The sequence below is a fragment of the Melanerpes formicivorus genome, unplaced genomic scaffold (genome assembly GCF_026170545.1).
Source record: "Melanerpes formicivorus ecotype bairdi unplaced genomic scaffold, bMelFor1.0.p_v2 SCAF_47, whole genome shotgun sequence".
NCBI classification, from domain to species: domain Eukaryota; kingdom Metazoa; phylum Chordata; class Aves; order Piciformes; family Picidae; genus Melanerpes; species Melanerpes formicivorus.
Genome location: NW_027142399.1, coordinates 295,548 through 310,975, shown reverse-complemented (window position 1 = coordinate 310,975; position 15,428 = coordinate 295,548). Strand labels below are relative to the sequence as shown.

Below are 15,428 nucleotides of genomic sequence, written 5' to 3'. Positions count from 1 at the left end.
GAGGGGACAGAGAGAGAGAGGAGGAGGAGGAGGAGAGGGGACAGAGAGAGAGAGGAGGAGGAGGAGGAGGAGAGGGGACAGAGAGAGAGAGGAGGAGGAGGAGGAGGAGAGGGGACAGAGAGGAGAGAGGAGGGGAGAGGGGACAGAGAGGAGAGAGGAGGGGAGAGGGGACAGAGAGGAGAGAGGAGGGGAGAGGGGACAGAGAGGAGAGAGGAGGGGAGAGGGGACAGAGAGGAGAGAGGAGGGGAGAGGGGACAGAGAGGAGAGAGGAGGGGAGAGGGGACAGAGAGGAGAGAGGAGGGGAGAGGGGACAGAGAGGAGAGAGGAGGGGAGAGGGGACAGAGAGAGGGAGGAGAGGAGAGGGGAGGGGACAGAGAGAGGGAGAAGAGGAGAGGGGACAGAGAGAGGGAGGAGAGGAGAGGGGAGGGGACACAGAGAGAGGAGAGAGGACCAATAACAATCAATGTAAATTCCTGCAAGGCAAACGCCCTGATGCAGCTTTGTGTCACAGTCCCTGCTGTGACCTCTCAGCAAATAAAGGCTCCAGTGGCTTGCTGAGGATCCGTGGTGTGCAGAGCAGGAGCAAAATGAGTTGCAGGGGGAAAGCTGAGAGGGGCTTTGCTCCCAAGAATGCTCTCCAATGGACATTTACTTAGCTGAGAATTAGCTGCTGAGCTCTGGAAAGGTTAGGCACATCGAGGGGAGCTGGGAAGCTCTCTGCAGCTTGCCTCCTGCAGGCTGCCACAGCCGAGGGAAGCTGAGAGCCTGCAGCTGCTGACGTCAATGGCAGGAAGAATAGCGAGCACCGAATTCACCTGGGTGAGCATTGCCCTTTCCAGCCAGCCTGCTGGGCACACTCTGCTGCAGAGCAGCCTGGGGAGCTCAGGTGTCTGCTGGCATGGAAAAATGCTGCATCACATCAGCTACATCTTCTGCAGGACCACCTCACCCAACCCCAGAGGAAAGGGGAAAAAAAACCACCACCAAAGCGAGCTGCTCAGGGGTTGGGGTCTGAAAGCAGAGTCTGCAGCACCACTGCTCAGCTCAGAGACTCACAGAAGGGGCTGGGTTGGAAGGGACCTTCAAGATCAGCCAGCTCCAACCCCCTGCCATGGGCAGGGACACCTCCCACCAGCACAGCTTGCTCAAGGCTTCATCCAGCCAGGCCCTGAACACCTCCAGGGAGGGGACAGCCACAGCCTCCCTGGGCAGCCTGTGCCAGAGCCTCACCACCCTCACTCTCCAGAATTTCTTCCTTATCTCCAGTCTAAACCTCCCCTTTTCCAGCTTCAATCCATTGCCTCCCATCCTGGCACTCCCAGCCCTTGTCAAGAGTCCCTCCCCAGCTCTCCTGGAGCCCCTTCAGGTATTCTTCTCCAGATTCTCTTCTCCAGGCTCTCCCAGCCTGTCCCCACAGGGGAGGTTCTGCAGCCCTCTGATCATCTTTGTGGCTTCCTCTGGAGCTGCTCCAACAGCTCCATGTCCCTCTCATGCTGGGGGCACCAGACCTGGACACAGGGCTGCAGGTGGGGGTCTCAGAAGAGCAGAGCAGAGGGGCAGAATCCCCTCCCTCATCTCCCTGGTGATCTTTGTACACTGGCAGTACTGAGCTGGCTCTGGCCTCTCTTCAAATGTGTGACTGCTTTAAATAAACATTAATAAAAGGAGGTGAAGGGCCTGGGGCCAGGAGGGGGTCTTTGGAGCTAGAGGTTAAGGGCCTAGATTGAACTAGAAAGTCTAAAGTCATGTGGTTCTAGGAGGGGGTCAGGGTCTTGCTTGTTTAACTGGAGCTTGGCATCAGAGAGAGATGTGGCAACCTGAGTTAGCAAGGGGAAAAGCAACCTCCTGGCCTCATGATCCCCTGGCTGGGGTTTGCCTGCTCATTCTCTGTCTTCCCTGGGGGCTCAGGGACTCTCCTTTGCACAGACAGTGCTGCAAACATACAGAGCTCACTTCTCCTGTCCCCTTCAGCTTGGTAGGAGTCTCAGCACTTCAGTGCCCCTTGTAGCTGCTCCTTCAGGGTTGTGCCATCTATCAGACAGCTCCAGAGAGGAGCAAGGTCCCACGTGCATGAGTGTGTGGCCCAGCAGTGCTTAGCCTAAGCCAGTCCCTGAGCCCTGTCTGGAGACAGGCAGGTCATGGGAGGCTGCTGGGCTTGGCTCTATCACACAGAACTGGGATGGTTGGAAAAGACCTCCAGGATCATCAAATCCAACCATCAGAAGAGGGCCTGGGTACCACAGCATCCCCTTGCAGCTGGGGGCGGTGCTTACAGAGCCCCTCTGTGTCACTGGCAAGGGGATATTCACCTGCCCTGCAAATGCCCTCTGGCTTGCTGCTGCTCCAGCCAGCCCCCCCGGGGAAGAGCTTGCCCAGGTGCATCCAAAGAGTTAAAGCACTTCAGAACCTTCCTTGGCTTTCTGTGCTCAATTACCTTAAAGTTTTGACAAGCAGGATTGCCTAGACAGATGTGTTGACATGGCAACAGCTCCAAGGAGACTGCTGGCAGGAAAGGAGAGCAGCTGGCCTCCCGTGGTGGCAAGGTGCAGCGAGCAGGAAGCTGCAGCCACTGCCCTGGCTGTGCCCCCAGAGCCTGGCTGCAGTGCCCTGGGGAGTGGGAATAATTCACATGTCTCACTAGCAGCCTCTAAGGCAGCTGCAGTGACGTGAGCAAGGCTCAGCTGCTGGGCTGCTGCATCAATAATCATCTCCTCCTGGCTTTGGCTCTCAGCAAGCATGGCCAGGGAGGGAGGGTCAGGCTAAAGCCAAGCTCTCTGCTCATGGTGGTTCCAGTTATTGTTCTGTGCTGTCAGTTATTGTTCTTCTTTTTACCCCAGGGGGACTGACACACTCAGAGCTCACAGTCTGTAAGGCTGGGAAGCTTGAGGAGGAGAGACTGAGACTGGAGATGAGGAAGGAATTCTTTCCAGTGAGGGTAATGAGGCTCTGAAACAGGTTGCCCTGGGGGGGGTTGTGGCTGCCCCCTCCCTGGAGGGGTTCAAGGCCAGGTTGGATGAAGCTGGGCTGGTGGGAAGTGTCCCTGCCCATAGCAGGGGGCTGGAACTGGATGATCTTTAAGGTTCCTTCCACCCCTAACCCTTCTGTGAACAGCAGCAGAGTTCTGTGGGCCTGCAGCTGAGGGCTTGAAGGATGAAGCTGTCAGTTCTGAGAGAAGCTGCTGCTAGCTGAAGGACAAAACTGCTTTCTGGGAAGCTGCAGTGTCCAGCCCTGAATGTCTCCCTTGGGAGCTGTCCTGTAACTGCAGCTTTCACAGGTGTGCAGGGGATGCCTCCAGCTTGCTGCACAACTCTTCCCTCTCTGCAGTGGTCTAAAAGCGTTGCCCTGCCTGAGGAGGAGCTGCCTGGAAGAGTGCTCCTTAGAGAGCACAGACAGGAACAGATCTGGTGCTAGAAACTGAAACTCTGCTTTCTAGCCAACAGAGCAAAGGGCTTTGCAAACATCAACTAATTCAACTCTGCTTGCAGAGGAAGCATTTGCTCCATTTGGCATGGTGTGGCAGCAGCAGCAGGGCTGGTGACATGATCCTGGGGCTCAGACACAGCTTTAACTGCAAACCTCATCCTTCCTGCCCTGTGAAACCAGCAGTGCAACAGAGCTGGGAGAGCCTGAGCTCTTCCCTCCACCTAGAGGCAAGAGAACAAGCAGCCTAAATTCACCCAGGCTGAATGAAGCATCCATCACATGAAAGATGTGATGCACTTACTGTGTTCTCACTGAGCTCCTCTCCCCCCACTCCACTCTCCTCTCCTCTCCTCACTGAGCTCCTCTCCCCCCACTCCACTTCCACTCTCCTCTCCTCACTGAGCTCCTCTCCCCCCACTCCACTTCCACTCTCCTGTTCCTCTTTTGAAGTCCACACCATTCCCTCAGGATCAGGCCTGGCATGTTACTCAGAACACACACTGCCTACTTGCATGAGCAGGGATAGGATAGGATAGGATAGGATAGGATAGGATAGGATAGGATAGGATAGGATAGGATAGGATAGGATAGGATAGGATAGGATAGGATAGGATAGGATAGGATAGGATAGGATAGGATAGGATAGGATAGGATAGGATAGGATAGGATAGGATAGGATAGGATAGGATAGGATAGGATAGGATAGGATAGACCAGGTGGGAAGAGACCTTCGAGATCACTGTGTCCAACCTATCATCCAACACCACCCAACCAACTAAACCATGATGCTGTGAGCAAAGAGTCTCTAAGACAACCTTTTGTATCCACACTGCCCTGTTCTGGGTCATCCATCCCAGCTCTGGGAAGACACCTCCTGAAAGAAGCCAGCATGAAAGCCAGGCCCTTCCCAGCAAGCTAAGCAGGCTCCAGGCACTGAGCTCTCACCCACTGAGAGCAGCAGAGGTCTGGGCAGGGTTTTATTCCCCTGACAGTGCTGTCATTAACACAGAGGAGCTGCTCCCTCCCCAAGAACACCAATCAAAGCCCTACAGGGTTACAGAGCAACCCTTGTCATTGATCATGAAATATTAATATGCATTCTAATAGAGGGTTTAATTATAGCATCCATCCATACTTAACTGCACTATTATTCACAGCCACTCATCATGGCTCATTCATCAGCCACCAAGCCAGCCCAGAATCACCTGCAAAGTTCCCTTTAAACTCTGCAAGCCATCACTGCCCAAAGGGATGCCAGCAGCCAAGAGTCTGCCCTCAGGAGCAAGGAGCCACAGCATTTCTGAAGCCATTCCCTGCCCCTCTACGCCTGCAGGAGCTGCACCACCACTTCCCCTCCACCCAAACCACTCTGCCTCGTGTTGGCCAGCAGGGGAGCAGGCACTGGAGGCTGCTTTTCTGCCTTGTGAAACTGCTGCCAGTGCTGTGGCGTTCCAGAGCTCTCTGCCATGAAGGATTCCAAGCAAGAGTTGTGCAAGAGGAGAGCTGTGTGCTGCACAGCTGCATGGGCAGTGCCTGTTTCACTTTGCCCTGGAGCTGCTGCAAGAGGTCCTCAGGCTGCTCTCCAGATTGGGTCTAGTTGGGGCTTGAATGCTTGGTTCAGGGGAACACATTCCCAGTTGGGCTGCTGAAAGACAAACCCAGGAGAACTTGCCTGGGGAGGGGCTAGAGGGGTTTGAATCCCTTCCCTCCCCTCCAAGGGCATGAACAGCATCTGAAAAGGATCCATGGTATTCTACACAGTTTCTTCTAGCCCTGAAGGGTCAAAGGCTTCCTAGGGTTTGTTCTCCCCACTCTCCAGCCTGTGTGGGTTGGAACCTTGGCTCCACCAGCAAGGGACAAGGATTTAGGGAAGTGGCATTTTGAACAAACTTCTCTGAACAGGTGGAAGGGCAAAGGACAGGAGGCAAAGGACAGGAGGCAACCAAACTAAAATGGGTCTGAAGTGAGCAAGTAAGAGAGAGATGAATCCAGAGAACTCCTCAAGAGGGATGAATCCAGCTGGGACCAAAAGGTGCCAGCAAGTGAACAAGATTTTTTTTCCCCCTGAATGATTTCTACCTCCTCTCTCCTGAGGCAGGGCCAACCCACAACTGTTAACCCCACACAGGCAAAGAGCTAAGCTGTCCTGAGCTCACTCTGTGAGGCCAGAGAGGGAGAGCAGCTGTGCACAGACAATGAGCCTGGCCAAAGAGGCAGGAGCCCTGCAGGGCAGCACAGCCCTGGGCAGGGGTTTGGGCCACAGAGCACAGTGTCAAGGGCAGCACAGGAGGGGAGTGCTGCACTGAGGTGACCTGTAGAGGACTTTCTCTGGAGCTGCAGGGGTCAGGGAGGCAGAAACCTCTCAGCTCAGCCTTTCATATCCAATCCCAAGGAGGAATGCCTCAGGCTGAGGGAGCTGGGGGTGTGCAGCCTGGAGAAGAGAAGACTCCAGGGGGACCTCAGAGCTGCCTTCCAATACCTGAAGGGATCCTACAGGAAGGCTGCAGAGAGACTTTTCCTGAGGGTGTGTGGAGCCAGGACAAGGAATGGTTTGAAGCTGAGGCAGAGCAGGGTTAGACTGGAGCTGAGGAAGTTCTCCAGCATGAGGGTGGTGGGCTGAGGGTGGATTCTCTTCCCAGTCTCCATCCTCTCTTGAAGCAGATGGGCTGAAACACACCCCCCACTCAGAAGGGAAGATGCAAACATGACCTGGCAGTCGTCAGAAGGCTCCCCCAACCTTCCCTTCTTCTGAACACCCACATGTCAGTGCTGCACAAACACGAGCTGCCAGTGTGGGAGACTCTGGGGCAGCATTCCAGCAAGACAGGAGAAACAAACAGCAAAACAAGAGAGCAACAGCATTCTAACAGCTTGCCTGGAAGAGTCAATATTGACTAGCTAGCTGGAAAAAGCCAGCTCATCCTCCCTTGTGGGGAGGGCAGCCCTGGCACAGAGCAGCCCTCCCCAGCACACTCTGCTTACAAAACACTGCAGGTTCCTTAGCAAACGTTCCTGGCAGGTAGCAGCGGGCAGCTGATCTGCACAAGGCCTCTATTCACACAGAAAGGATTCCCAGAGCCTCTCTTAAGCCTCCAGGGAGTAAGCTGGACACAGGCAAGGACCTCACATGACACCAAGGGTAAGCAGGATTGGGTTCTCTGCACACCTCCCTGGGCAGCCACAGAGTGAGAGCAGATTCCCAGCAACAGCTCTCCAGCAGAGCAGGAAACTACACCCAGCTCCTCCTGGGGGGACCTTGGGCACTGCTCTGCCCTCTCTTGTCAAGGAGTCCTTTCAAGAGGTTGAACAACTCAGCTCTTGCCTTGCAGTTCTGCCTTGCTCCCCCCATTTGCATGACAGGTAGGCATCAGCCCATCCACTTCTTCCCCAAGTGACTACAACTCTCTCTCCCCTGCCTGTGGCCAAGGGCATGCAGGAGGATTCCACCAGTTCCTCCACACAGACCTCCCCCATCTCTGCTGGGAGACACAAGCACAGCCTTGGACCCTGGACCAGCTTCCACAGGAGGACAACTCTCAGAGTGCCAGAAAGAGAGGCTGCATTTGTCAGAGAATTCTGCAAGCCTGGGAGCCTCCTGGAGAAGGAAGCAATTAATTGTTAGCCTTCCTTGTGGAGGTGCAGGAGCAGCAAGGAGACTCTCTGGAGACAGCAAGATCCAGAAATAATCCCAACTAGGCAGGAAGGTTTCCTGGGCTGCTTTAAGAGAGGCCTTGCTGTGCTCTGCTTTGCCAGAAGGACCTCCCTCAGCTTTTCATTCCTTGTGCACAGTAGCAAAGAGACCCTCAGCAGGCCCTGAGGAAGGGAGAAGGGAAACCCTCAGCACCAAGTGTTGTCACTCCAAACTGTTGTGCTCACTGCAGGGTTTCAGGCAGGACACTCTGCTCTCACTCAGTCCAGCACCCAGGGTTTGAAGGGGAGATGCCTGCAGCTCTCCAGCCTCATGCATGCCAACCACAGGCTCCTTTATCCCTCTGCAAGCCCCCAGCGTGTCCTGGCTGTCCTGTGCCTGCCCCAGTGGGTACAGAAGATGACACAGGGTGCAGCTGTGCAGCTCTGGGGCTTCTGTGCACAGCAGAGCATTACCTGAGAAGTGCAGGGGAGAGGAGCAGCCCTGGCTCCTGGCAGAAAGCTGGAGCCAAGCCTGGGGGTCGACTACTGAGAGCACAAAACACAAACTCAGCTCTGCAAGGGAAGGTAAAGCACCCCACAGCTAAAGGCACTGGTGGCCAGCAACTGGAAAAGGCAGAGAGCAGCAGCACAGGCAGGGGAGTTGAGGGAACCTGTGCTGGGTAGGGCTGGCATGGAGGGAAGATTGCTGCTGCATTTGGATGGGAGAGCAGCTCCCAGCCTTGAAGGAGGCAGCAGACCTGCTGGGATCCACATGGACTACCTGCACAGTCCAGAGGCCTGCTGCAGGGCTTGCTGAAGCTGGCACTTGGCAAGCCTTCAATCTGTTGCTCCTCAAACAAGGCAGAGCAAGGAAATGCTGTGAGCTCTGCTTCATGAGGCACTGAGCCTTCCTCACAGCCATGCAGAGCCTTGGTGCAGCTGAGCAGGGAACTGGGCTCAGTATTTCTGTTCCAGCCACCAAAGCAGCTCATCCCTACACACTGGAAAGTTCCCTGCTCAGCTGCTCCTTGCTGGTGCTCTCCCAGCCTGGCATTTACCAGCCTGCAGACAGCTCTCATTAGCACAGCCAGAAGTGGGGATGCTGGGAGAGCAAGGAGGATGAGCTCAGGTGGGAAGAAGCAGCAACAACAACAGCAGGGGCAGGCAGGTTCTGGAGAAGGAGAGATCCCTTTTTCTGGCCAGCTCCCCCAGTGAGGAGCCAGAGAGAAAGGAATGGATATTTATAAGCAAACCTGTCTCTAAGGCAGCAGTTTCCAGAGTCTAATAATAGGCTTTGGGTTTGTTTATTGCATGATTCAGATGGCATTGCATAAAGATGCTGGAAAGCTCCTGCCTGTCCCCAGAGCACAGTGCTGAGAAGCTGGGAGTTAGAGGAGGGCCTGAGTCCAGCTGCAGTGGACTCAAGCCAGCAGGGTGCTGGCACATTGTGTCCCTTCAGAGGTGCAGCCAGGGCCAGCAGAGCTGCTGGAGCAGACACAAAAGCCTCCTCCCTGGAAGAGCCACCCAGCTGCTCCCTGTCCTGGAACAGCAAGGTAGGAAGCCAGGGAGCCCCACAACTGCACCTCTTGCTTTGCCCCTTTGCTTTCTCACCCCTGCAGCAGCACTAAGCACTGCCCATGGTGCAGTGGAGCCTGGGTGCCTGCTGTGCTGAGGCACCACTGCAGACAGTGCCAGGGCTGTGGGCAGCTGCCTTGTCCCCAGATCAAGGGGAGAACCCAGCTCTGCAGCTCACCCCTGGGCTGCTCCCAAACCAGAGCTGGCAGCATGGGCAGCTGCTGCTCAGTTCCCCACCAAGCCCACATCCAGTGGCCCCCTGGTTGTTTATTGCCCAGTCAGGCACAAGGTGTGGGGAGTGCAGCTTCCCCAGCCCGGGCAGGAGGGGAGGATTAACAACGGGAAAGGTCAGAGCAGCCTCCTCTTTGTGGGAGGCAGCAGACAGGGCTCTGCAGCACAAAGCAGCACCTGGGCAGCATGTTCTGAGGCAGAGTAACTGCAGTGATCCACCCTGCCCCCGGCTGGGCAGAAAGTCTTTGCAACCAACCCATTGCAACACAGGGCAGAGGAAACTGCCCAGAGAAGTCTCTGCTCACTCCAGGCAGGGCAAGTGCTACAGCAATGTGGACAAGCAGAAGCCAGGGAAGGCCAGAGCTGCCTTCTCTGTGCTGGGGGAGCACAGAAGCCTGCTTTGTTTGGGCTTTTTTTCCCCTTGGGAAAGGTGTTTGAAGTCTGGTTTGCCAATCACGTTCAAACACTCACCCCCAGGCAGGACTGGTGGAGTTCCAGGACACCTGAGGGACCACAGTGCACGAGAACCCAGGCTCTCCACTCCGGAGTCAGGCATCCAGCACATGTTTGGAGGACAGCAGGAAGTCTCTGCCTCTCCCTCCAGCCTCAGACCTTGCCTCTTCTAACTGCCCAAGTCCAGCCTTGCACAGCAGCTACCCTCTGGATGAAGAATCTGGGCAGGAAGGCAGCAGGGGACTGCACTGCTCAAGAGCCCTGCTAGGCTGTGATGCTCTCTCATCCTGCACATCCACCCTGACCTTTTTTCCTTTCTCTTTGCTGCACAGCAGCCACAGCTGGAGCTTGCAAAGCAGACAGATGGGGCCTCATTAGTACCTCTCCAGGCAAGCAGATAGAGACATGTGCAGCTACTCCCAGGGACATGCACTGAGTCTCAGCAGGGCTGGGATGATGCTCAGGTCCTGACAGATGCTGGAGGGAGAAGAAATTCTCAGCTCATTCCTCCAGCACTGCCTGGAGAGCTAGGAGCTCAAACCCACAGCATTTCATTAGCAGAGCCTCTCTCCACTGCTGCTCTGAGCCCTCCTTACAGCCACAAAACACACACACACAACCTCCTGACTCCATTCCTTCTGTGGGATGTGAGGGGCACCCAAACCCTCTGCTTCTGAGGTTAGTACACACAGCAAGCACAGAGCTGCCACCAGCAAGGCCACCACCACCAAGAGCTCTCTAAGCACTGGGCTCACCACAGACACAAGCAGGGGAGAGGACACAGCAGATCCTGACCACCACTGTCCCAGGCACCAACCTTTGGTCTGGTCCCTTCAGTATCACCCAGAGGATGCTTTAGAGCTCATCTCCCCACCATGCTTTGCACAAACCCCAGTGCAACGTGGCAAGTGAAAGTGCTTCCCCACTCCTGTGGGCACAGAAGTTGTCTCTGATGGGACAGAGCAGCTGGCAGCACACCACAGATCTGTCCTAGGACAAGCAGCTCTGTGCAGGGCTGCCAGTCACACCTGGAAGCTGCCCCCTGGCATTCCCAGCTAAGCCCAAAGCCTTCCCGAGCCTACAGGCAGCCCTCAACATTTTATTCACTGTTATTCAAGCCCCAGGTATCTGCTCCACACACCTCAGCACCTTTGCCCCTACCTCTTCACCCCCTCCCCACGGCTTCTGGCTTCTAAAAGAGTTCACTTCCAATCATTTTCCTACTGAAAGAAGACAAAAAGCTCTGAACAGGGGAAAAAAAGACCCTGAGTCAAGGACAGCTTCAGCATCACCTCTGGAGACTCCCAGATGGCATCAGGTTGGAAGGGACCCTCCAAACTCATCAACAGGGACACCACTGAGTGCATCAGGCTGCCCAGGGATGCAGTGTCCACAGTGAACATCCTTGGGAGCTTGTTCTAGTCCAGGAGTGCCCTCTTCTGACATCCCCCAAGCCCAGGCAGAGCTGCTGGCTCAGGCTGGGTGGAGAGGACCAGTTTAGACATTTGCAGGTGAGCCACAGAGGAGGAGGCAGAAAAAGCAGGAGCAAAACTGCAGCAGACAGGCAGGAGAAGAGAGCTCTGCCCACAGCAGCCTGCTTCTGAGTGCCAGCCTCACTGCTGCTGCTTCCTGAGGGGCTCACAGCCTGGATGGCTCCAGACAGGATGAAACTGGCTGGCTCTCAGGGTGTTCAGGTCAGACTCCAGCAGCCCTGAAGAAAGCCATGGGGATAGCTTCTTGTCCAGAGCTAGGCAGAATAACAGCAAGAGCCTTTGCTCCAGAGACAGAGAGGAGACCAAGGGGGAGTGCCCACAGACTTCTGATGTGCTACCCAACAGGTTTGGTCACCTCCCTGCCTGAAGCAGCTCTAGGAAGGGAATCCAGCTGAGGCAGCTCAGCAGTGTGTGGCTTGACCCTTTAGTCACCAGCTCACAAACCACAAGGCTTTATTTGCCTTTTAATAGAGCTCATAAATGAGCTCAAACCTGCTTCCTCCCAGTGAGCTCATCTCCTTGCTTTAATTACATTCACAGGCTCACAGAATGGGATGGAAGAGACCTTCAAGATCATCCAGTCCCAAGCCCTCCTCCATGGGCAGGGACACCTCCCACCAGCCCAGCTTGCTCAAGGCTTCATCCAGCCTGGCCTTGAGCACCTCCAGGGAGGGGACATCCACAGCCTGCCTGAGCAACCTCTGCCAGTGTCTCCTGGCCCTCACCATCAAGAATCTCTCCCTAATCTCCAGCCTCAACCTCTCCTCTCAAGCTTCATTAGAGTCAAAGCAAAGAGCACCACCAGGATCCCCTCCCCTCAAGCTTGCCATCAAAACCAGAACAGCAAACTACCAAACACCTGGAAAAAACCTTTCTGCTTTGGCTGCAGCTCCACTTTCTGCTACAAGCTCCTCTGCACCCAGCCCTGCCCTCAAGAAGCAAGATTCTTCACCCACCTTAGAGCTGAGCCAGCCAGGCAGCTCCTGCAGTCAGGCTCTGGCACTCGTGGACCTGTTCTGCTCACTCCAAGTCAGTTTATTCGCTGCTGACCACCTTGGGACCGATGGCTTTTGGCTTTACCTCAGCACCGCAGAGGCTGCAGCAGCTCTGACCTGCAAAGATGGAGGCAGCCCAGGGCTTTCCTGCCACACTTCTCACCTGTGGCTCAGCCTCGCTGATGGTCATTAGCAGCTTCACCTGACTCCAAGTGGCCTCAGCTGGGATCAATTGATGGCCTCGGGGCTGCATTCTCTGCCCATTAGCAGCACCCATGACAACAACTCTGTGCTAGCAGGGGCTGGCTCCTTCACCTGCTGCCAGCAAGGCAGCTTAAGTGACCAAGACACTACAGGAGAAGCAACCTGTAGGGAGACTCCAGATGTGACCTCAAAGGAGTTGCTGAGGCAAGGTTTGTGCAGCACTGAGGCTCCCAACTGGAATCAGCATTAAAATGGGAGCTGCTCTTGTCCTCAGTGAGGGAAATCCAACCCTTGGTTTCACAGACAACATTGAAACAGCTAATTGGCTCAACTCCTGCCTCGGGAGGTTCCTCCCAAAGGCACAGGTTTACCCCACAGGGGCTGAGCAGAGCTGGGGAAAGACTTTTGAGCAGGGCCTGTTGTGACAGGACAAGAGGTGATGGCTTGAAACTAAATGGAGGAGATTCAGAGCAGGGAGAAAAGAGTTCCTCACCATGAGGGTGGTGAGACCCTGTGCCTGGTTGCCCTGGGGAGTGGTAGATTAGAATTAACCAGGTTGGAAGAGACCTTTGAGATCATCAAGCCCAACCTATCGCCCAGCACCATCTGACCAACTAAACCATGGCACCAAGCTCCCCATCCAGCCTCTTCCTGAATGCCTCCAGGGATGGGGACTCCACCACCTCCCTGGGCAGCACATCCCCAGGGTCAATCTCTCTTTCTATGAAGAACTTTCTCCTCACCTCCAGCCTAAACCTCCTCTGGCACAGCTTGAGACTGTGTCCTCTTGTTCTGTGCTGGTTGCCTGGGAGAAGAGACCAACCCTACCTGGCTACAACCTCCCTTCAGGTAGGTGCAGAAGCAATGCCCCATCCTTGGGGTCACTCCAGGGTAACTTGGGCTCTGGGCACCCTGCTGTAGGTGCAGCTGTCCCTGCTGACTGCAGCTGGGTTGAAGTAGGTGACCTGGAAAGGTCCCTTCCAACCCAAAGCAGTCTGTGATGTCCTGATTCCATGGACAGAGCTGTCCCTCTGTGGGTCATGCTGCACCACTCCTTGAGATTCAGTGCAGTGCTGATCATTTTCTCTCAGCTGTTTTCCTCTTTTCCCTCTTAGCTTTTATTTTCACCAGGACTGATTCCTAAACCTGACAAAAAAAAATCCCTAGGGAAAAAACATAGTTAAAAATAGGAGGGAAAAAGGAGGATGGTGGAGAGGCAGGAGAAAAGAAAGGGAAAGGCTGAGCTGAGGGTTCCCAGAGCCAGATGCAAGCTGGAGCACAACTTCAACACTGTCATTGCTTTCCCTTTGCCATTTTTCTCCTCCCTGCCGTACCAGAGAACTACAGAGGGAGCAGCAGGGATAATGTGGCTCTAGGTTTCCAGCTGGCTCCTTACCAACAGGTTGTGTGGAGGCAGAGCAGAGGCCTGAGCCTGCAAGCAGATGCTGCACCCTCCTCACAGCTGGGAGCTTGAGAGAATGAAAGCACTTCATGGGAAACCTTTATTAGTGAGCCTTACAAGCACAGCCTTTCCAACAGAGAGATGGCTTGGGAGGCAGCTGCCCAGGAGAGCCAGCAGATGCTTTGGGCTTGCTTGCTCAGGTGTGCTGCTACCCTCCCATCTTCCTCCTGCTTTGCTTTGACCTCCTGGGTTTCAGAATGGTGTAGTTTGCATACCAGGTGTACTGCTCCGAGAGCAGAGGGACGTAGAACGCACGCAGCAGCCTGGAGGACCTGCAAGCAGAAAGGAGGGGGAGAAAAACCACAGCAAAACCAATCAGCCTTCAAGTGCTCATCTGCCAGAGTGCTCAAAACCATCCCAAGGAGGCTTTGCAAAGCAGTTGAGCTGATGAGTCAGTGACAGGAGGGATGCTGCCAGGTCAGGGATAGAGAATCAGAAGCAGAGAAGCTCAGAACCAGGGAAGCAGAAGCACAGAAGCTCAGAAGCAGAGAATCAGAAGCACAGAAGCAGAGAAGCTCAGAACCAGGGAAGCAGAAGCACAGAAGCTCAGAAGCAGAGAATCAGAAGCACAGAAGCAGAGAAGCTCAGAACCAGGGAAGCAGAAGCTCAGAAGCAGAGAATCAGAAGCTCAGAAGCAGAGAATCAGAAGCACAGGAGCAGAGAATCAGAAGCAGAGAAGCTCAGAACCAGGGAAGCAGAAGCACAGAAGCAGTGAAGCTCAGAACCAGGGAAGCAGAAGCAGAGAAGCTCAGAAGCAGAGAATCAGAAGCACAGGAGCAGAGCAGCTCAGAACCAGGGAAGCAGAAGCACAAAACCAGAGAATCAGAAGCACAGAAGCAGAGAAGCTCAGAACCAGGGAAGCAGAAGCACAAAACCAGAGAATCAGCAGCACAGAAGCAGAGAAGCTCAGAAGCAGGGAAGCAGAAGCACAAAACCAGAGAATCAGAAGCACAGAAGCAGAGAAGCTCAGAACCAGAGAAGCAGAAGCACAGCAGCAGAGAATCAGAAGCAGAGAAGCTCAGAACCAGGGAAGCAGAAGCTCAGAAGCAGAGAATCAGAAGCACAGAAGCAGAGAATCATAAAATCATTTCATCTGGAAACCCCTCCAAGATCTTCCAGTCCAACCAGCAACCCAGCCCCACCATGGCCACCAAACCCTGTCCCCAGGTGCCATGGCCACAGGTTTCTTGCACACCTCCAGGGCTGGGGACTCCACCACCTCCCTGGGCAGCCAGGGCCAGCCCCTGACCAATCTCCACTTAACACCTCTAGAAGTCCAAGGACATGAAGCTCCTTTTCTCCCTGTTGGTGGGCCCAAAGCTGGTTTGTGCCAGGATCACCAGTCCAAGAGCAGCAGCCTGCCCAGTTCTGCAGCCCTGCTGACCATTCCAGTAGGATTGAGGGGGAGAGAGGGCAGGAAGGTTTTGTAATTCTTGAAAGAAACTTAGATCCTGGCTACCTGCCCAAAAAAGCAGGCAGCAGAGCCCTGGGGGCCTTTGCTGGCAGGCAGGCTCTGTTTCTGAGGGCATGCTATGAAGATGAAAGACAGCAGTGGTGCATTCAGCTCCTGGCATCTCCTCTTTTCTATCCAATCTTTCTGGCTGCCTCAGTCCTCCACGGGTCTGCAGGGCAGATAAAAGCTTTGCTGGGCACTGGCATTCTGAAGTGCTGCTCTGGTGCCTGCTCTCCTGTTGAGGGCACTGAATTAAAGAGGGGCTGGACTGCTCCAAAGCCTCCAAGGCAGCTTGCTGCAGGCTGCCAGCATTCAGCTCTGTGCCCTGCTGCTGGTGCTGGATGCTGGCATTTCACAGCACTTTGCAACAATTGGACCAATGGAGTGCTCCAAGCATGGAGGCTTTAATGGCTGCACCAAATTAGTGCCTTTTGTTGGGCTGCTAATTTCTGGAGCTGTGCTAGCTGAGAACATTTGAAGTGCAGCTCTTCCCTCACTGAGCAAACTAA

General features: G+C 54.8%; 1 protein-coding gene across 1 annotated transcript in view; it reads right to left on the bottom strand.

Annotated features, from left to right (window-relative positions):
• Window positions 1-13,483: 13,483 nt before the first annotated feature.
• ALG9 (ALG9 alpha-1,2-mannosyltransferase) overlaps window positions 13,484-15,428 on the bottom strand; it is a 24,256-nt gene continuing 22,311 nt past the window's right edge. The window contains exon 15 of the mRNA XM_068159936.1: window positions 13,484-13,738. Within this exon, the coding sequence (XP_068016037.1) occupies window positions 13,615-13,738 (124 nt within the window). The 3' untranslated portion in view covers window positions 13,484-13,614. The remainder of the gene's footprint in view (window positions 13,739-15,428) is intronic.